This window comes from Candoia aspera, chromosome 1, assembly GCF_035149785.1.
Source record: "Candoia aspera isolate rCanAsp1 chromosome 1, rCanAsp1.hap2, whole genome shotgun sequence".
In the NCBI taxonomy this organism is placed as follows: domain Eukaryota; kingdom Metazoa; phylum Chordata; class Lepidosauria; order Squamata; family Boidae; genus Candoia; species Candoia aspera.
Window position 1 is genome coordinate 104,166,301 of NC_086153.1, and position 22,017 is coordinate 104,188,317.

The window sequence follows — 22,017 nt, forward strand, 5'->3', positions numbered from 1 at the left end:
CAGATGCTTCATCTTTGTAAATTAAATTATTATTGATAGATAATAAGTAGATAATTCCTTTTTTAGTTAGCATCCTAACTATGAAATTATCTCTGTAGATTTACTTATCTGATACTTAAATTGACAATTTTTAAGCTCCTATTATATAAGTCTTTTTATTGCTTTACATAGCATTTTCTTATATTTTAATTGTTATTTATTTATTTATTTTCTATCCCACCTTTATTATTTTTATAAATAACTCAAGGCAGTGAACATACCTAATACTCCTTCCTCCTCTTTTCCCCACAACAACAACCCTGTAAGGTGAGTTGGGCTGAGAGAGAGTGATTAGCCCAAAGTCACCCAGCCGGCTTTCATGCCTAAGGGGGGACTAGAACTCACAATCTCCTAGTTTCTAGCCCATTGCCTTAACCACTAGACCAAACTGGCTCTTTTTAAATATTATTTATAATTCTGAGCATTTATATTTGAACTGAAAAGGGGAAATTGTTTTATAGAATGAGATTAATTTAGGAAATTGAACATAATCAGAAATAGTGCTTCCCAACTAAAATTTAACATAATTTTAAAATTAGTTAATATTCGTGGTGCAACCAGAACATATAAAAACATATTTTTTGTGTTCCTATTACACGAAAAACCTTCAAATGAGTAGTAGTTAATCATTATGTGGAAATTTTTCCCACAACAGCATTAATCACTGTCAGAGATGAAAACAGGCCATATACAGCTCTCCAGATGATGAACTCCAACTCCTATCAGCCCAGTTACATCTATACAGCTGTAATTCAAATTTCTCCATATGTTATTTTTATGTACGAGTAGGGTATCTAACATGAAGTATGATTCTGAACAAATTAGTTATGATTAGAACCAAAAATAATTCAGGAATGTTGAGAATTCTAACTTGCAAAAACAATGTTAAAAATCACGTATTTTTAGTGCAAAAATGCACTAAAACAAAACATATGCAAAAACGTATCATATTTTCATCCTCAGTAAGATATATAACTATTTTTCCTTTTTATGTTACCATATTCAATATGGGTTGTAGCTCAGAAACAGACTGGAATGTTTAATTCTACCACTATCATAAAATGTTCTTTTGAGAATCAAGACTAACAGTGCAACAGTATACACTGCAACTTTGAAATAAGTTTTAATGCAGGGGTGGGTAGCTTAGGACAGCCAGAAACAACTTTCAGCTTTCCTTATCATTGGCCATGTTGGTTGGAGCTGTTTTTTCCCCCTCCAACAGGTTCAGCAGTTTTTTTTTAAAGAGTGAAATTTACTAAACCTCTGCCAAGTTTCCTCTTCTAGCACAAGTGACAGGAAGAATGATAAAATGATAGTGGTTTTTTACTTTTCCACTGGTCCTCAAAAGACATGCCCACAGAAACAAAAGCAATTGGCATTTGCTTTCTTAGAATAGGAGGAAACAGAAAAGAAGCAGGGGCTGTGTTAACTGCAGTCCAGACACAACACCTGGTTATCCTTGTGACCAAAGGAGAGGAAGAGGTTGAACTCCAGAAAGGGATTTCTTAAGCAGGCTTCATTTCTAGCTGGTTTAAGCATGGGACACAAGCAGCTTAGGACTGCAGTGCAAAAAAAGTCTTCAGCTCTTTCAGTCACTATCTGACAGAAAGAAATCTAAAGCATGCACAACAAGTTCGTGTTTTATTACACGAACGATAAAATATTGGTAGTTGAAGATTAAATGCTATATTCAGTGCATTTTATTCCATTCTGTATAGATCATTGTACTCTGTTCCAATATACAGAGTAAGAAATAAACTTAGTCTCTTTCAGAAAGCATTGTAAAATATTGAGGGTGGTGGGTGGTGGTATGTCTTTTTAATTCAGGCATTCAGATAATTGCCTGTTAGGATTTCGAAGAGGGTGATAGTAGCAGAGCAGCATGGCTCAATTGGAAAAACCGAAGTGGAACTTGCCTGCAACAAAGGCAAGTTCTGAATTCACATATTGTACATTCTAGCTGATGAGCTGTATCTTCTATGATATTGTTTCTTCTCTCAACCAGCTTAATGGTGTCCCCTCACCCCAACTGCATTTCATGGCCTCTGAGTACATATTTTCTTCTTCTCCTGTAGATTTTTTCCCCTTAAGATTCTTTTCTGCTTTTGCAAACTATAGGATTGCCTTGATTTTTGCTTGTAACTTCTTATGCAACATGGTTTCATTTTACATAAGCAATGGCACCATGCCTAAACATTTGAAAGAGAACAAATGTGTAAAATGTTGAAGTGCGAAAGGCTCCTTTTCAGGTTCTAACTAGTCAGTAAATGAGCCAGTCTCTCTTTTCCAGGTTCTACCATCACCCACACCCCCAAATTTTCAGTAACTTGCAACTTTTACTTGGCACTCCTTGGTGACTGTGAGCATGCTTTTCCTAGTTAGTGTGTACTCCCCCTTCTTTCTCAGGATTTTTTTTTAAACTTCTAAAAACAAATGTGGATGATGCAGTTTTGCCTAAATAAAACAGCACCCAGAAAATGAGTTTAGCGGAATAGCAATATATAATGGTTTTTATTTTCTGACAGGCTTACCCGTAGTTAACTGAACCATGATTTACTCAATCCATTTTATTTTATAAGAATAAATTGATCACACAGCTTGGGTTCACATAAATCTAGACTAAAATGTATTTGGTTAAATTGTGGGCCAGTAGATTATGCAAACACAGCTATTAGCATACATTATTCCTCTTTGTGATATTAAAAAAAAATCAGAAAGAATAGGTCTGGCCTTCAGTCTAAATTGAAAGCAGCAACAAATTCAGTTGCTCAGGGCCCATGGCAAGACTTTACCAGTGGAAGTGGAGTTAAAGCAGGCATCCAGCCATGGCCTCTAACGATGGCTCAGGTAAAGTAAACCAAAGTCCAGAAGCATGGTGTTTGCCTAGGCAAGGAGATCATCAAAGATAATGGAGGGCTGTGGGGCACCGTGCAAGCAAAGAGGGCTCTCTGGAAAAAAGAGTGACAGGACTAGTTAAAAGTTTGGGAGTGGGAGATGGGGGGAAAACCCAGCAGAAATACTTAGGAAAAAAAGAAAAGTTTGCTGAATTCTTCTGAACAAAGAGATACCTGACTCTAAATGGATGTTTCTTTGATAATGAGACAAAGGCTCAGGGCTCTTGGTAAACAACTGAAAAGAGTGTGAGGTATTCTGCTGAGCACTGAGTCCATTAGAAAGCAGTAGGAAAGGCACCTAGATTTGCAAATGCATCTGTCCTGTATTTCAAGCTCATATAACCAATAAGTTAAAAACTATGGACCAGCATAACAGAAACTGGTACTTTCGAGAAATGCAGCAGCCAAAATTAGGGCTGGTTTGCTCCTTCTGATTTTACTTCCCGTGTGACATGTGGAATTTCAATTCCCAAATAAGTTACAGAGATATCAAAGAAGAAATCCCACCCTCACAAGTTTCCATTATTGACTATACATAATTATATAGATCTTACAGCACTTGTTCATAATACAAATTAAGGAAGCATTTTAAAAAATTAATAAAACAAATTAAGAAGCCTATTCCCATATGCAAAACATTGCCACAGCCCCTTGATATTTACAATAAAGTGTAAAATATAAGGTGTTATTCTGTAGGGGAGCACTTTTTGACATTTTGAACTTTTTTAAATCTGTAAACGAAATGGGTTTGATGCTCCCCTCCCTTTCATTCTTTCAAGCTACTTTTATTGAAGAATCGGGAAGCCCGTCGGAATAAATGGAAACTTACATATAAAGCGAATCTTCTGATTTATTTATTAAACTTGATATTTGTATTTTGAATACTGCAAGACAATTCTGGGTACATTAGGAAGTGGTGATACTAAATGAGATATTTGTAACATAATTTCTCTAAGTCCGTTTCGAAGCTACCAGGTTTTTCACTCAGGTAGGTATAAAACCTAAAGGAGCTTGACTTTTATCTCCAATTCCTTTCTGTGAAGGATTGGGTGCCCTAAATTTTCACTGGAAGGTGAGGCATTTTGTACGCATTACCTGTAGAACAATGCCATCCATCTCATGGCATGTTTCAACTGCTGTTGCCTTGTTCATTACGACCATTATTCTTTCGCCCCGCGTTATGCCAAGGCCGGAGCAGCCATCGGTGGAAATCACGCGGTCAGAGCCATTATCAATGTATTCAGGACGGGGGAAGGGCGGGAAACCCGAAGCCCTAAAGCAAGGAGGGGACGAACCGCTCCAGCCAAGTCCTTTCCCGCAACGTTCGGCGCAAAGCTCCGCCCTTGCAACGAAAGGACTAAGAAAGCAGTATTTTAATTTCGGCGATTGCGCCGCTTCACTGGTCGAGGAAGAAAAGGCGGGACGAATTCTGGCCAATGGAAGCGAGCGAAGGAATGAAGGGTAGGGCTTCAACCTGAATGACAGCTCGGGAGATAAACAAGTCCCTGCGCGAGACTCTCCATTAACCGATCTCTGCAGCCCAGTTTTCCCTCCAGAAGAAGGCAGCTGGTGGCAGGTCATGTGAATAAGTCCGCCTCCCGGTTTCTAAGCCATCCTCGACTCGATCACCCAAAGTGAAGAGTCAGCAACTTCCCAGCACCCACTCAGCAATAACCAAGGGAGAGCGCTGTAATGCGCAGGCGCTTGCTAGGCTAAGTTATTGCAAGCGACACTGGGCCTTGTAGTTCCGGCATTCCCAGTCTCCTCCAAGCGTCTGGCAACTCGCGCTTCCATCACTACTACCTGACCCAGAAGCCCTTGCGACTCTAACTCTTGGAAGCCGTGGTTGAAGCGGGTGGCGGCTGAGGGGACTCCCCCCACCCCAAAAACCCAAAACAGGGAAATGGTGCCCAGTACGGTGGCCTCGCGCCCCTGCGTCTGAATGCTGCCGGTCCCGCCGCCGCACACCGTTGTCCGCCTCCCTCTCTTCCTTCTCTAGTCGCTCCTTCCATGGGTGAAAGACATGGACTACGAGTTCAAATCCAAGCTGGCGGCCGAGCGCGAACGGGTGGAAGATCTATTCGAGTACGAGGGCTGCAAAGTCGGGCGAGGCACCTACGGGCATGTCTACAAAGCGCGGCGCAAGGACGGGTAAGAAGAAACCGAGGCGGGGAGCGGGAAGAGAGCGGCGGCGGCCCAGGGGAACCGAGGTTAGGAAGAGCTGGCGGCGGCGGCGGCGCTTCCGCAGCGACTGAACTTTCAAGCCCTGCTCCCTTCCGTGGTGCTGTCCCAGCGGCGGGGCTTAATTCTCGTACCCGTTGGGCTGGGGCGGCTGGGGGGTTGGAGGGCAGGGCAGCTAACTGCAGGGAGAGCCTTTGGTGGGCGGATCCAAGGGTCACAGTAGGCGGGGCCAGTCGTAGGCGGAGCCAGAGTCAAGAAACTCCTAAAGTGTGAATACGAGGCGGAGATGGATTGATCGTGCTGGAATTTGACCCCAGGATAGCAAAAGCATCTCTTGCAAACTGACATTTTTCTATTCCACCCGAATCCCGTGCAGGGAAAAAGACAATCGAATGCCTAAAGCAGTCAAATTGAAATTAAATCTCTGTCTGAAAAAGCGCGCTTAGCACTGCAATTTCTGCGGTGAAGGAAAAGCAGCCAGTTGGGTGAAATGATGCATGCAGTCATCTCTTCTGCTTTCCTTTATTCCTTCAACAGACAATAAGAGACCAGGGGTCATAAGCGAGTTTCCCTAGCCAGAAAGCTTCCAAGGTCAGGGAACTCTTCTGCTTTGCCATTCTAGAGAGCAAGAAAAGTCATGGGTACTCCTCTCCCTGCATTATTGCCGCAGAGAGGATTGGTTCCACAACACTACCTAAACAGACATGCTTGCTGCGTGTGAACAACACAGCATAGAACAATAGTCATAGGACATTTTATCATTTCATTTGCTCTCTTTTGGCAACCCTGTCAAATGGATTCAGTTTAGTCCACCAACTTTTTTCTTGCTGTACTTTCCAGAAAAAAAAAGTGATTGAAGAGATATCAGTTGTTTAGTGCAAGAAAGGCCACTGCCTTTATACAATTGTTTGGCTTCTGTTTCTGTTTGCGGTTGAGTTCACATTGCCTTAAATAAGACGTGGTTTATTTGGTTTCAGCTTAACCAAACCTTCTGTAACAAGGATGGAGTGACTGATGGTTGCTGCTGTCTCCTCACTCTTTGCAGTGAACATGCATCCTTTTGTCACTGGTCGTGCAGCAGGAAGGATTAGGCATAGTGGAACCATTGAAAAGAAAGACTAGGGTAAAAGAAAACATTGGGTGTTTTGCTGTTCTGTATCGCTCTGTGGTGTGAAGAAGTAGGCGAATTGGGCCCAGTTCCCACTCTCAGAGCAGTGGTGAAATGCAGAGGTGAAATATCTACTCCCTGGGATCTCATACAGGTAATCCTCGCTTAACAACCACAATTGAGACTGGAATTTCTGTTGCTAAGTGAAGCACTCATTAAGCAAATCTGACCCAATTTTATGACCTTTTTTGCAGCAGTTGTTAAGTGAGTCACCGTGGGCATTAAGCAAACCATGTGATTGTTAAGGAAATAATGTGGTTCCCCATTGATTTTGCTTGCCAGAAACCATCCGGGAAGGTCGAAAATGGTGATCACATAACCATGGGATGCTGCAACAGTCATAAATGTGAACTGGTTGCCATGCACCCAAATCGTGATCACGTGACCAGCTGCAACGGTCATAAGTGTGAGGACTGGTTGTAAGTCAATTTTTTTCAACACTATTGTAAGTATGAACCATCACTAAATGAATGTTGTTAAGTAAGGACTACCTGTACTCCATAGCAGGCTCCTTGGGAGAAAAAGCGGCAGGAGCAACTTACTGGGGTGAATTGAGACCTTTCCTGCTGACTTCCCTATTGACTTTGCTTGTGGGAAGCCGGCAAATGGTGATCACCTGACATGGCTTGCTGTGACATTGTAATCGTGAGCCAGGCACCCAAGTTCCTCTTGCCGGCTTCCCTATTGACTTTGCTTGTCGGAAACCAGCAGTGAAGGTCGCAAATGGTGATCACGTGACCACGGGACATTGCAACTGTCATAATTGCAAGCCAGTTGCCAACTGCTTTAATCGCAATCATGTGACCACGGGGAAGCTGCAATGGCTGCAACTTTGAGGACCGGCCATCAATCTCCTTGTTCAGCACTATTGTAACTTTGAACAATTGCTGAACGACTGATCGTTAACCTAGGATTACCTGTACTGTGCTTAGATATAAGTGCATGCCAAATAAAAATACTAATATTGAAAGAAAGGATCCCTGGATCCCACTCCACTACAGGCAACTAAAAGTAGGAAAAACTTCACCCAATAATGATCCCTGGTGCTTCTGAAGCCTGTGCAAAGGTAAGTTAGGCATTCAGTAAGAATGTAAACAAGCTTTCAAAAGAGAGTATGTGACTAATTAGAATTAGTCCTTAATTGTCACTAGTTTGTGTCACTGTGTGTAATGTCCCAGCTGTTGCAAATAGTTAAATTTGCTCTGGGGGCTCATTTTGAAATTAAGCATTGAAATATTTATGGTTTTAATTCCTGATTTTATTGTAAAATGCCCAGAGTCCCCCTTTTTGGGGGGAGATGGGCGGTAATAGAAATTTGAATAAATAAATAAATAAATTGGTGGAACAGCCTCAGAGCCATTGGAGCTGTTTACAGCTTCAGGTAGGATGTGAGTCATTTGAAAAAGTGCTCAAATCAAAGAGTAGCTTCCTTGCTGGATTATTTGATGTCTTGTTTACATATATAACATACTTTGGCATCAGTTGACCAAAGTATATGAGGTTTCTTTCCCAAATTTAAAGTTGCAAACCTTGTACAGATTTATTGAAAAAAAGTCAATGAACATAGTGGCATTTATTTCTAAGTAAACATACATGAAATTGGGCAGCATGTCTTGCACTCCCCTCCTGGGGGTCTCCTGCCTGCCCACCCCATCCCACCTGTGACTGGAAAGGAGACCCGCCTTGCCAAGGCTCTTCTGACCTTTTGTCATGAATGGGATGACCTGTGCTGTGAGTTTTATGATTTTTTTATAGGCTTTTATGTTGTTGTTTTTTTCTTGTTTTTAAATTGTTGGGTTGTTCTTTGTTGTTACTTATATTGGTTTTAATTGTTTGTAAGCTGCCCGGAATCATATATATGAGATGGGCAGCTGTATAAATTTGAATAATAAACAAACAAACAAATATTCCAGGCTAACCGCAGTAAAATCATAATCATACAATATATTGCTGGATCAACATACCTATTACAAATAAAGTTATAGTTTCCCAGCTCACTAGTTTATATTTTATCCATATGACTAATATTTTAACAGAAATATCATAACTTAATTATATTTTATTTATTTATTTATTTATTTTTCAAATTTCTATTATTGCCCATCTCTCCCAAAGGGGGGACTCTGGGCGGTTTACAATAAAATCGAAATTAAAAGCATATAAATAACAATATCACAAACCAATAAATAAAGAGAAAAGAGATATAAAATCCAAGAGGTGAAGATCTTATTCGTTGGGGAGAGATCTATGGTACTAGCCACCCCCAAGAAGAACTGGTGCCCCTCCCACCCCAAGCAGGTGAGATTTCAGTGAGGTTTTGACAGTGAGGGAAATACTGCAACATGGTAGTTGGGATAGTTATTGTTTGCTTAGTAATGCTGTCGATTAAAAGGAGAAAGGAAAAACTGTACTTAGCCAGACTTTTTAATATATTTTTATGATGTTGGGCAGGTTTGGGAGTCACCAAAATATTATATATTGCATATATATGAGGACTCATTTGTTATACTTACCGTCTGCATTTTCTTCTTTCTTCAAATGCTTTGGCATCCTCGTCTTTTGTAGATGCTGATCATGTCTACATCTGAAAAAGTATTAGTCAAAGATCTGAAGGGCAACAGGGTAAATTCACATGTCTGACATTTGGGGAGGGATACCATACGTATTTCTATGCTAGAAGTCTTCAAATCAGATGATGAATATATGTTTAAAGAGAAGGTATAATGGGCCAAACAGAAACCTGGAAGGATATTATCCTATATACAGTATATATTTTTCATGGAATCACTCCCTACATCATAGAGTGCAGAGTGCCATAATAAAAGCATAAAAAAACATAGACTTCACAGAATGTGTATATGTATGATAATCACCCCCAAAGTAATTTAATGCTAGGAAACATCCTTTCATATCAGAATCAGGAACTTCTTCCCATTTTTCTTATAAACAGAGCAAATACGGTCAGAAATTGTCTCTCAATATCATCACCATCACCACCTAATTTAAATTAAAAATGTCTAAGCTAGCCTTTCCTGTTTTGATAGCTTAGTTGGTAGGAAATAGCAATGGAATTTACTCGTTCCTTAGGTTAAGTTGGGCTGTTTTTAGTCAGTTAAGTCAGGAGCTTTATCACTCCTTTTGTGATAGCTGTTGCTGTGGTATTTTCCATGGGTGAAGATTTAAGTAAAGATATATATTCAGGCCAATATAGATCCCATAATTTTGTAGTAGGATTGACCTCAGCTTCTGAAGAATTTGTACTGAAAAAGAAAAAAATTGGCAGTTTTTATAAATGTGAAGATTCATTTGAAAATATATTGGAAATGCCTGGTGAAATCTTATTCAGCCATCTCTCTGGCTTTTAAATGTACTTGTGGTTAAAGCTGGATGCTCAGAGACCTGCATATTGTTCTCCACATATATAAGAGAATGGAATACATTTTGAACATGTATGTATGTTCTACTTTTTGCTCAGTTTGCATAATGTATCCCAGGTAGACAACTGGTTGCTACAAGTTGCCTCCATTCCTTATTTGTAGGCTCAAGAATACGCCAAGGTGGAACTGCTGAAATTTGGCATCAGATCACCAAATAATAATATGGGGTTGTCTTCTTTCTGAAATAAGAAAAACAGCTGTGCAATACCTCTAATAAGCCTATGTAACGTTACAATGTTAACAGAACATTGAAATGGGAAACATGACAGCCTAATTCATTAAAAAAAAGAATAATCAACTCAACCCCTCCTCCTGAAATGATGGACAGTTTCTGCTTTGATGCCTTCTGATAACATCATTCTATCATTGCCTTCTATGTTTCTCAGTGGCTAAAAACTTTTTTTTTTCAGTGTAGCCCTCAACTGAAATAGGTTGCCTTGCCCCATTTTATGCAGTTGACAATATGTAGGTTTTTCTTTGTATGGGATTTTTTCTTTAACTTGTATACATATTGTTTTGATTGTATGTCTACAGCAATATCTTTGAAATACTGCAAAGCATAGATATCTCTAATGATAACAAGTTGGTTACTTATTTCCTGTTCCTTACTGAATTTTGTTTCAAAATTCAAAAGATAACTTGATTGGTAATGTGAATATAAAGCCAAAGGTTATTTAATTTTGGACATAAAATTAAACATAGATCTATCCTGATTCCTTCCTTTGAACAGGAAAGTACAATGCATGATATTAGATTTATACTAGACAACACATGACCCACTGGATCATCATATCAGAGATATTTCCTTACCAGATTCCTCAATGCCTTCAACAATGGCACAGCTTCTAATGTATTAGAAAACTTCTTAAAAATTCAGAGAGACATTCAGAGATGTATCTGACTTGAAAGTAGCCAATGTGAACTGTATAGCTCAGTCAAATGTCAGGAGTTGACCACAGGAAATGTTTTATGACGTTTTGTACTATGTCATAAAATGTTTTATGATAATTTTTATGTCATAAAATGTTTCATAAAATTTGTCAAATTTCTATCCTAGGGGAGTCATAGGTCCCGGATTTTGGACGCATTCTGTAAGTTAGCCCATTTGAGGAACCTTGGTTCAAAAATTATTGCCCTACGATGTACTGGCCTAGTTAAAGGCTACAAAGTATCAAACAGACATGAGAGTTTTAGTAGTACAGTATATAGAAGATATCTGAGATTTTGCATCCCACAGTTAGCTTTGGGCCATATCAAGTCATACACCAACTGATTATCCTGGATATATTGGGAATGCATCTTGTCCAACCCAAAGCTTTCTCTATGAGCATGCTATTACTAATTCTGTCTGTCTAATTTTCATTCTAACGAGGAACTAAAAAACTGGGAATAAATACCCAACTTCAGCCTCATCATGCCTATAGTACTGTGAACTCTGGAGCAATCATCCAACTTTGGAGGAAGTACTTTGCAGCATCATTGCGCTGGATTCTTTTAGTCTTAAAGGGCCAGAGAAGCTTTGGAACATTAGGTGAAGAAAAATGATGATAGTTTCAGTGCTAGCAGGAAGGCAAAGTGTGAGAGAAATGGAGACATGGCTGGAAAACCAGTAAGACTTTCATGATTTATTCATATAGGGATAATGTTCTCTCTTTAATATGTTAACTGTTAAAGTGTACTGTATAGTACAAATACAGTTCAAGTGTGTGCTTTGGCTAGGGTGGGTGTACCTGGTTTGATGCCATTTTGATGTAATAACTGTAGAGCCAGTTTTGATGTAATAATTGTAGAGCCACTCAGTCACTTTCTGATGGCTTAGGTTATGTATCTCAAATTCAGAATTTATTTTTACTAAAACTCAAGACAAGCAAAGACAGTAAAGAGCTGTATTCCCATTTAATGTGTCATTGAGAGCAAATAACTCTAATACGGGTATTGGTGGATTATTAGGACGGAGTTTTCTAAAATATAATTGTGACTACTAAAACAGAATATGGCATTACTTTGGAACTGAAGGCCTTGCTTCAGTACAAGATATCAAGACTTCTCTGAATTTGGATTGAGTTAGTTAAGAGAATATCCAGTCCTTGCTGCTCTGATCTCCAGTTCTCCCAAATTTGCAAGTAAAAAATTTGTAGGACAGATTATGCAAACAAACATCTCTGGCCCTCTGTTACTAGTTATTCCTTCTCATATACTAGTTGGGAGCACATAATAGAGGTCACATACCACCCATTCTCTTTTTTTTTAACTCCTGAGCTTTCTTCGAAGGCTAGCTGGCTCCTGGCTGGATAGCACTTTCTAGTTTTCAGAGGAGAAGGAATTGAGCCACTTGTCAACACTGAAAACATATTTTTGTATATGCCTGTTAATTATTCTTATAACACAGAGACAGACAGGCTGTTCTCAGATGACCAGAGAGATTGCAACAGGAAAAGTCTTGGTTTGTTCTTCCCCAGCTTGGTGCTGTGAAATATGTTGGATGATATGTCCGATGAGTGCCACTTTTGAGTGCTGCCTTATTCTCAGGTTTAGACAATTCATTTTTCTACGTGAAGGATAGATAGATAGATAGATAGATAGATAGATAGATAGAGTGTGTGTGTGTGAGAGAGAGAGAGAGAGAGTGTATGTGTGCATGTGCATGGACATGCTGTTTAAATGCTAAAGAAACTTTGTTAAGCTAAATTTAAGGGGAGGAGAAAACCTGACAAGGAACCTCTTGACACATAGGACAAGAGCACATGCCCATTGACATTACTTTTGTCTAGCCAAAAATAAATATAGGTAGTCATCACTTAACAACCATTTGTTTAGTGATGGTTTGGACTTACAACGATGCTGAAAAAACCAACTTACGACCAGTCCTCACACTTACAACTATTGCAGTGTCCCCACAGTCATGTGATCACAATTTGGGCGCTTGGCAACCAGTTTGCATCTATGAGTGTCATAGCATCATGTGGTCACATGATTGCCATTTTCAACCTTCCCAGCTGGCTTCAGGCAAGCAAAATCAATGGGGAGCCATGTGATTCACTTAACAACCTCATGTTTTGCTTAACGCCTGTGGTAATTCCCTTAACAGCTGCCACAAAAAGGCTGTAAAATTAGGTCAGATTTGCTTAATGACTGCTTCACTTAGCAACTGAAATTCCTGTCCCAATTGTGGTCACAATTGTGTAAAGTGAGGACTGTCTGTAGAATCAATAGGTGAGCACTCTGCACATCTAGCAATTTTTTTTCTGACATTTTAATGATAATACCATATATCTTTATTTGGGAGAAATTTCAGTTGAAAACAGTAACTTATTTTGAGTAGTCATGTTTAGGATTGTACTGTGTATCATTTTCTCATTACAAATGAGTTCAGAAGCAGGCTAGAAATTCTATTCAGAAGCAGGCTAGAGATTTAGAAGGATATTGCAGGGGTATGTCTTTAGACACTTTTTTTTAATGGAAACATTAAAAATGGTTGTTGCTGCTTTAGAAATCTACTTTATGGACTAAAATATATCTGCAGTTAATTCCATCATACTTTTAAGGCGTTAGTGAACATTCATTTAAAATGCTAAAATCACATAGAGTTATGGGCACTACTAGAACATCTAAAAGTATTTCATGAGTTTGCGTGCCCTAGTGAGCTATATGCAGTTCTGTAGAGAAGTACTGAATGAAAATAAACTTGAAGAAAGAATGCAAGAATGGTTAAATAAACATCAGCTTACCCTGGCTAAGAAAGCAACTCAAGATAACTCTGCCTTCATTCTCTTTGCTATAAGAGAGGGTAGAGGCTCTGTCAGGCTTTCAAGGTTCTGTTATGAACCCCTACAACAATAACATAGAGTTGCAGTAGTCCTGGAGATTTCTGTTTCCTGACCTGGCCTACCTCAAAGAACTGACATATGTTAAGGAAGTGCATTTAAATAATTTCTGGGAAGTCTTAAGCAGAAATAACTTAAGGGGCAGTGACCTTAGTAGTGTTTGATTAGAAAAATTGGTGGCAAACTTTTAGTGTGGGAATTTTTTTAATGGAAGGAAGCCCCTAGCAGTGCTGCCAGTTAAAATTCCATAGAAACCCAGCAGCAATGCATATTTATAGTTTTCCAGTCACCATGGTACCAAGGGAGTGCTACAGTATAGCTAAAATCCATGCTAGCATCTTACCCAAATGCTTTGTTTAGGTCCTTAATTTTAACTAATAAAACAACTTGTATCATCTTATGATAGCAGTGGTCTCATTCGGACAGGAAAGCTAGACTACTGTACATCCCAGCTGCTCTGCTGTCTACAAAATGGCAAGAAGCTGAGAGACAAGAGGTTCCATTCACTTCCTCCTGAGTAAAAGTGCAGAAAGGAAATTTCTTTGTAGAGTGATGGTGATCAGCCCTCTCCCCAACTGTGGAGGGTGTGACAGGGATTTTGGGGAAAGGGCTTAGGGACCCTGCTTGAGGGAGCTAGAAGAGCTAACCTATCTACTGCTGTATGGGTGCTCCGCTTTGGGTGCAAATTTAAATACTTGTTTACTTATTGCAGAGAATTTAATTTCTTTTATCCAGTTCTATTGAAATATTGCTGTTAGTGAGTTTTGTAATTTTAACACTCAGTTTCCTGCATCTTGTCACCATTGTTGTTGTCATTATGCATGCATCTTTGATGCTACAGTCAATTCCTCCCATGTTTTCTTTGGTGAAAGTAAAATGTGCTGTTTTGTCCATTATATAGGTCACATCAATTATATTGTGCTTATAATATGTAGTAAGATATGACTGCAAAGGGAAAATGGGCCTTTCTTTCTACAGGAAAGTTTTTTTGGGGGGCACAATTCTATATCCAGGATCACTGCTGAAGAATTTCTCACTGAATTTCAGGATTCAGTGAGAGCTGGTAGAATACATAGTAGTAACATTATTATAAGATAAAATAAAACAGTGAAGTGCAGAAAGTTGCCTTCCCAGTGGTTATAGCATGAAGTGGGAAAAATGTAAGAATAGGCATCTCCATATCAACAACGACCACTGTTGCCACAATAGAGCATAGGGTTTAGGGTACTTGTGACAGCACAACTGATTAGACACAGGGCAGGAAGCTGGATCTCTGGTTGCTTACACTTAAAACTCACAAGGAGGGCCTTAGTAATGAGAGATGGGGAGAAAGGGCAAAGAAGGTATACATCGTATGGACTGTCCAAGACACTCATGAGAGCATGGACCCATTACTAAAACTTTCCTTGGAAATTGATGGTGTTAGTGGCTAGGTTCACACAGCATGCTAAGACAAAAACAAAGCAACCACGTTTGTGCACATACCTTGTTGCATGTCCTGGTATCTCTCTCTCCCCCTCCCTCCCTCCGTCCCGCCCTCCCTCTCCTTGGTAGATAATTTGTCAAAAAAGATCTTTGTTTCCTGGGTGAGTCTTTAAATTTTGTTCCAAAGAAGGCTGCTTTTCTGCAGGGGTTTTGCCAAGGGAAATATGTGGGTGTTGTATTCTGAGTTTTTTTCCCTTTCCTATCTTTGTTTTGTTCCAAAACTATGCTAGTGAGAAACATAATTGTACTTATAACTCCATCCTACAGAATTGCCTGGCAGTGGTAGAGTCATTATTGGTTGCACAACAAGAGTTTTATGAATTGAAGTTGTTGAGTGAGGACTACCTGTATATGGAGTTTATCATCTCGTATGGTTTTCATTATCTCCTGCTGTATATGAATAGTATATTGGTGGTGTTGCCTGTATAAGTCTTTGATTGGGGAGCACTGGCAGAGTATTTAGGTATACTGGAGCATCTTTTGTTTTTATTCCACTGTGTGTGAGATGTTTTTCACTTCCTAGGCTATTCCACTAATGTGGTGGTGGTATATTCCCAGATGTACTGTGCCCCAACATAATATGAATAGAAGATAATCTGTTCTGAAGTTGCTTGCCAGACTCCCCAACCAGGTGCCCAGCAGATGCATTGGGGTTATAACTCTCAGAAGTCATGGTGGGCAGTGCCCTGCTGGTTCAGCATTCTGGGATTGTAGTCCCAGTACACTTGGAGGCCACCAGTTGAGAAAAGCTGTTCTGCAGCAACAAGGAATGATATCATTGTCACTTGCTGCCATCACTTTTAAATTATAGTAGAGACCTGTCACTGTAATTCTTCTCTTTGCTTTTTATAAACAGGTCTTCCATCTAATGCTTCAAAACATTTCAGAATGTGCCCCTATCTTTTATCCTCTTTAAAAGTAAAGTTGATGCAATATCTTAGACATGGTGTTCAAGATTTTTAAAACTGAATTCTCTTGAGCGCTGGCAAGAGATTAGCAGCATTACAGCTGTAGTTAGCTGAGGGCGGAAGAAATATTTCAGGGTTCAAACTGCAGCTCCCTCCCAAGTAACCAACAGTGATTCTTTCAAGCATGCCCCCCCAAAAGTATTCTGAAAAATATTTAGGTAATTAACTATAATCTGTAAGTAGATTTGTGTCTCATTAGTAAGGTATAAATTTGTATAGTACCCGCATCACTGATGACCAGATAGCTTTATCTGTAGCTTTAATCTGAGATTGTCATTCTTTATTCCTTCCTTACAGATAAAGTTTTAGTTTTTATTTAAAATGTATTAATGCCTTTAGGATATACATTTTTTTCTGAAACATTTTAATTATGTTTTAGCATCATGCTATCCCCACTTTCTCTTGAAGCAACAGCAATGGAGTTTTCCTTTGTCTCAAACTGACTGATGAATCCTGTGCTGTGTGTTGCAACCTTTGCTTGCTCTAAATGGCAAAGATTTTGAAAGACCTCCTCCTGTGAAGTTTATCTCCCTCATACCATAAAATTAGGATATATCCAAATATTAATGAAAGGCTTTTTTAAAAATATACTTGTGTTTACTTTTAAAAGCATAAATCAGATTGTTCAAGATGGTTTTCAATTTACTTTGTGCAACATGTGGATCAGCAATGCTAGGCTGGATACAGATAATAGTTGTTGTTTTTCACTGAGTTGAAGGTGGTTCAAAAGAAAGGTGCTCATCCTATTTCTACCTCTGGTAAGCATTTATTTTTAAAAGTCATAGTTGTAAAATGTGCTTAACCAGAATTAACTGTGGTACAAAAGAAAAAGGCTTAGTATATTCCATAGGAGGCAAAGGCTTTTTCAAATTGCTTTCTGCGTTTTCAAAGATTGTCTGTTTCCAACTCAGGGTATATCAGAAGAAGAAAACCGTATTTGCTTATTTGTTCCCTTGACAACTTTTCAACTACTTAAAAGGATTTAGTTTGGCAATGACCTTGTTGTTTCCCAATAGTGTGCCTGCTTATTAAAGACTGGCTCCATGGGAATCTAAATATTAGACACTGCTGAGATCTGAGACGTGAATCCTGTATATCTACATAAATTTCTGCCTTTTACTTCTGCTGTGTTCATAGATTCCAGCGGGCTTCGTATATGGACTTCAAGCCTTGGAGGTAGCAAGATATTCAGCAGAAGGTAAAGAGGAGTGCTGCCTTCTGGCATCATAATGTGTGCCTGTATGCGAGTGTGCACTGACATACAGTAGTTAGTGCTGTGCGATCCTTGAAGGTGAAAAATAAATACATGTATAACATTGGGGCCCTAGTTAATGGTCAGTTATGTCATTAGACTGCCTGTTTGAGCCTGCTCAGATAATCCATGAAACTAAGAAGGCCCTTCTGTTGGTGTTCACTTTGCCACTGCATTCAATTCTAAAAACGCCCACTGGTAGCAGCAAGAATAAAGTGCTGGAATGAGGGAAATATAGGGGAAGTCAGAAATTTCTGATGTATTTCTCACATGCACGTACACCTGCCTGCCTTTTATTTCTGAGTGGATACTTGCTCAGCAATCTCTGGGGAATTAGGGATCCATATAACATGATAAACTAAAATCAAACATATGGTTTAGCACAATGTGTGAATCCAGTCTAAATAAAAGCTGGAGTGGTGCACAATAAACATACACTGTATTGGTTCTTACCCTGTGTGGCTTAAGGTTGTAGAATTTGTTAGGTTCTTTACTTTCTTATACTTTGATAGCAGTTAAATCTTTTCCTTAATATGGATATGCGGAAATTTGTGAAACATTTAACTTCAAGCCCTCTATTTATAGCAGTGTGAGATTTGGTGATTACCTCATACTTTACCTTTCAACTGAGATTTTTCAGATTTTTGCCTTACATAAACTCATCAGGAACAAATGGAAATAAATAATCTTCAATGATAACATTTTAATTTCAACAGCTGCTGTGGGTTTGCTTCTACTGCAGTTGCTGCAATTAAAGACTGATACGACTCAGGCTGTGTAAAGAAATCTTGGACAGTAATGAAGAGTGGCTGCTTATGGTAGTGTCTGAATCAGGCCATTTTAGGGCTGCTTGAAACTTGGTGACGTTATTGGATGAGTACCATTTATGTGTAAGAAAAATATTAAACATATAACATGTAGGCCGGGGCATAGGATAGTTGCACATGGAATTTCACTCCAGGTATACAGTGAAATAAGCATCTTTGTTTTCTGAACAGATAGTTTGTGATTGAATATTACCATTTCCTGAGATAAAGGAGAAATATAAATATAAATGTGTCTTATTTCCTTTGGAATGAGGGCAGGGAACATATCTTTTGTTTGTTGTTTATTCGTTTAGTCGCTTCCGACTCTTCGTGACTTCATGGACCAGCCCACGCCAGAGCTTCCTGTCAGTCGTCAACACCCCCAGCTCCCCGAGGGACGAGCCCGTCACCTCTAGAATATCATCTATCCATCTTGCCCTTGGTCGGCCCCTCTTCCTTTTGCCCTCCACTCTCCCTAGCATCAGCATCTTCTCCAGGGTGTCCTGTCTTCTCATCATGTGGCCAAAGTATTTCAGTTTTGCCTTTAATATCATTCCCTCAAGTGAGTAGTCTGGCTTTATTTCCTGGAGGATGGACTGGTTTGACCTTCTTGCAGTCCAAGGCACTCTCAGAATTTTCCTCCAACACCACAGTTCAAAAGCATCGATCTTCCTTCTCTCAGCCTTCCTTATGGTCCAGCTCTCGCAGCCATATGTTACTAGGGGGAACACCATTGCTTTAACTATGCGGACCTTTGTTGTCAGTGTGATGTCTCTGCTCTTAACTATTTTATCGAGATTTGTCATTGCTCTTCTCCCAAGGATTAAGCGTCTTCTGATTTCCTGACTGCAGTCAGCATCTGCAGTAATCTTCGCACCTAGAAATACAAAGTCTTTCACTGCTTCTACATTTTCTCCCTCTATTTGCCAGTTATCAACCAAGCTGGTTGCCATAATCTTGGTTTTTTTGAGGTTTAGCTGCAAGCCAGCTTTTGCACTTTCTTCTTTCACCTTCATCATAAGGCTCCTCAGTTCCTCTTCGCTTTCAGCCATCAAAGTGGTATCATCTGCATATCTGAGATTGTTAATGTTTCTTCCAGCGATTTTAACTCCAGCCTTGGATTCCTCAAGCCCAGCATGTCGCATGATGTGTTCTGCATACAAGTTGAATAGGTAGGGTGAGAGTATACAGCCCTGCCGTACTCCTTTCCCAATCTTAAACCAGTCTGTTGTTCCGTGGTCTGTTCTTACTGTTGCTACTTGGTCGTTATACAGATTCTTCAGGAGGCAGACAAGATGACTTGGTATCCCCATACCGCTAAGAACTTGCCACAATTTGTTATGGTCCACACAGTCAAAGGCTTTAGAATAGTCGATAAAACAGAAATAGATGGTTTTCTGAAACTCCCTGGCTTTTTCCATTATCCATCGGATATTGGCAATTTGGTCCCTAGTTCCTCTGCCTTTTCTAAACCCAGCTTGTACATCTGGCAATTCTTGCTCCATGAATTGCTGAAGTCTACCTTGCAGGATCTTGAGCATTACCTTACTGGCATGTGAAATGAGTACCACTGTTCGATAGTTTGAACATTCTTTTTGTTTCCCTTTTTTGGTATGGGGATATAAGTTGATTTTTTCCAATCTGATGGCCATTCTTATGTTTTCCAAATTTGCTGGCATATAGCATGCATTACCTTGACAGCATCATCTTGCAAGATTTTGAACAGTTCAGCTGGGATGCCGTCGTCTCCTACTGCCTTGTTATTAGCAATGCTTCTTAAGGCCCAATCAACCTCACTCTTCAGGATGTCTGGCTCTAGCTAACTGACCACACCGTCAAAGCTATCCCCGATATTGTTATCCTTCCTATACTGGTCTTCTGTATATTCTTGCCACCTTTTCTTGATCTCTTCTTCTTCTGTTAGGTCCTTGCCATCTTTGTTTTTGATCATACCCATTTTTGCCTGGAATTTACCTCCGATGTTTCTAATTTTCTGGAAGAGGTCTCTTGTCCTTCCTATTCTATTGTCTTCTTCCACTTCCGCGCATTGCTTGTTTAAAAATAATTCCTTATCTCTTCTGGCTAACCTCTGGAATTTTGCATTTAATTGGGCATATCTCCCCCTATCACTGTTGCCTTTTGCTTTCCTTCTTTCTTGGGCTATTTCTAGTGTCTCAGCAGACAACCATTTTGCCTTCTTGGTTTTCTCTTTCTTTGGGATGTATTTTGTTGCCGCCTCTTGAACAGTGTTGCGGACTTCTGTCCATAGTTCTTCCGGGACCCTATCTACTAAGTCCAGTCCCTTAAATCTATTTTTCACCTCCACTGCATATTCCTTAGGAATATTAGTGAGCTCATATCTAGCTGATCTGTGGGTCTTCCCTAATCTCTTCAGTCTGATCCTAAATTGTGCAAGAAGAAGTTCGTGATCTGAACTACAGTCAGCTCCAGGTCTTGTTTTTACCGACTGTATAGATGTCCGCCACCTTTGGCTGCAAAGGATGTAGTCAATCTGATTTCGGTGTTGTCCATCTGGTGAAGTCCATGTATAAAGCCATCTCTTAGGTTGCTGGAAGAGAGTGTTTGTTATGCAGGGTGAGTTGTCTTGGCAACATTCTATCAGCCTATGTCCTGCTTCGTTTTGTTCACCCAGGCCATGCTTACCTGTAATTCCAGGTGTCATTTGACTGCCCACCTTAGCATTCCAGTCTCCCATCATGAAAATAACATCTCTTTTAGGCATGTTGTCCAGTAGGTGCTGCAGATCCTCATAGAACTGCTCTACTTTCAGCTTCTTCAGCATCTGTGGTTGGGGCGTATATTTGGATCACTGTGATGTTAGATGGTTTGCCCTGAATTCGAATTGAGATCATTCTATCGTTTTTTGGATTGTATCCGAGCACTGCTTTAGCCACTTTACTATTAATTATGAAGGCTACTCCATTTCTTCTGTGGTCCTCTTGTCCACAGTAGTAGATCTGGTGGTCATTTGATGTGAAGTGGCCCATTCCAGTCCATTTCAGTTCACTGACGCCCAGAATGTCTATCTTTAATCTTGACATCTCACCAATAACCACATCCAATTTGCCCTGGCTCATAGATCTTACATTCCAGGTTCCAATGGTGTGTTGATCCTTAGAACATCGGATTCGCCGTTCACCACCAGCACCGTCGGCCGCTAGCCGTCCTTTCGGCTTTGAGCTAGCTGCGTCATCACATCTGGGGCTAGTTGAACTCATCCTCTGTTCCTCCCCGGTAGCATTTTGACCATCTTCCGACCTGGGGGTCTCATCTTCCGATGGTATACCGACATATCTCTGGTTGTACTGATCCATTTAGTTTTCACGGCAAGAATACTGGGGTGGGTTGCCATTACCTTCCCCAGGGATCGCATTTAGTCTGACCTCTCTGTCATGACCTTCCCGTCTTGGGTGGCCCTTCACGGTTTAGCTCATGGCATCATTGAGGTGCTCAAGCTCCAGCACCACGACAAGGTAACGATCCTTTGCTGAAGAACATATCTTTTACTGTGATACTAAATGCTTAGGTACGCATTGTGTCTTGTCTTGCTGCTGAAGTGTATCTCTGTGCCTAAATAAGTAAAGAGTATGAAAAAAGTATCTTGCAGAATTGCAAAATAAATATGGTTCTTTTGTGGTTTCAGTTCTGTTAAGTGTTTTTATTGCTCCTTATAAAATTTTTCAGTGCACATTATATCTGGAAGAAGGGTGAAGTCATTAGTTTTAGGAATTCCTTTTACTGACAAGAATAGAATTGGCTTCAGGGGTGACACTGTCAGCAGGAAATTATTTTAGGATTGCAGTACATAGCATGTGGCTGCACAGCCTTATTAGAAGTTCAAGAGAACTGAATATGAACCAGGGGTTCTTCTAGGCTGATTCTCTGCCCTAAGGCAGGCTCCTTCAGACCCCTTTTTTCTTTAATTTCCCTAATCCATATTAT

General features: G+C 39.9%; 1 protein-coding gene across 2 annotated transcripts in view; it reads left to right on the forward strand.

The window, feature by feature from the left end:
- Window positions 1-4,323: 4,323 nt before the first annotated feature.
- Window positions 4,324-22,017, forward strand: part of CDK19 (cyclin dependent kinase 19) — a 103,440-nt gene continuing 85,746 nt past the window's right edge. Inside the window, exons 1-2 of one of the 2 annotated variants that reach the window (XM_063311171.1) lie at window positions 4,324-5,084; window positions 17,134-17,194. In XM_063311171.1, the coding sequence (XP_063167241.1) occupies window positions 5,057-5,084; window positions 17,134-17,194 (89 nt within the window). In that variant the 5' untranslated portion in view covers window positions 4,324-5,056. The remainder of the gene's footprint in view (window positions 5,085-17,133; window positions 17,195-22,017) is intronic. The other variant, XM_063311163.1, reaches the window with a different exon arrangement.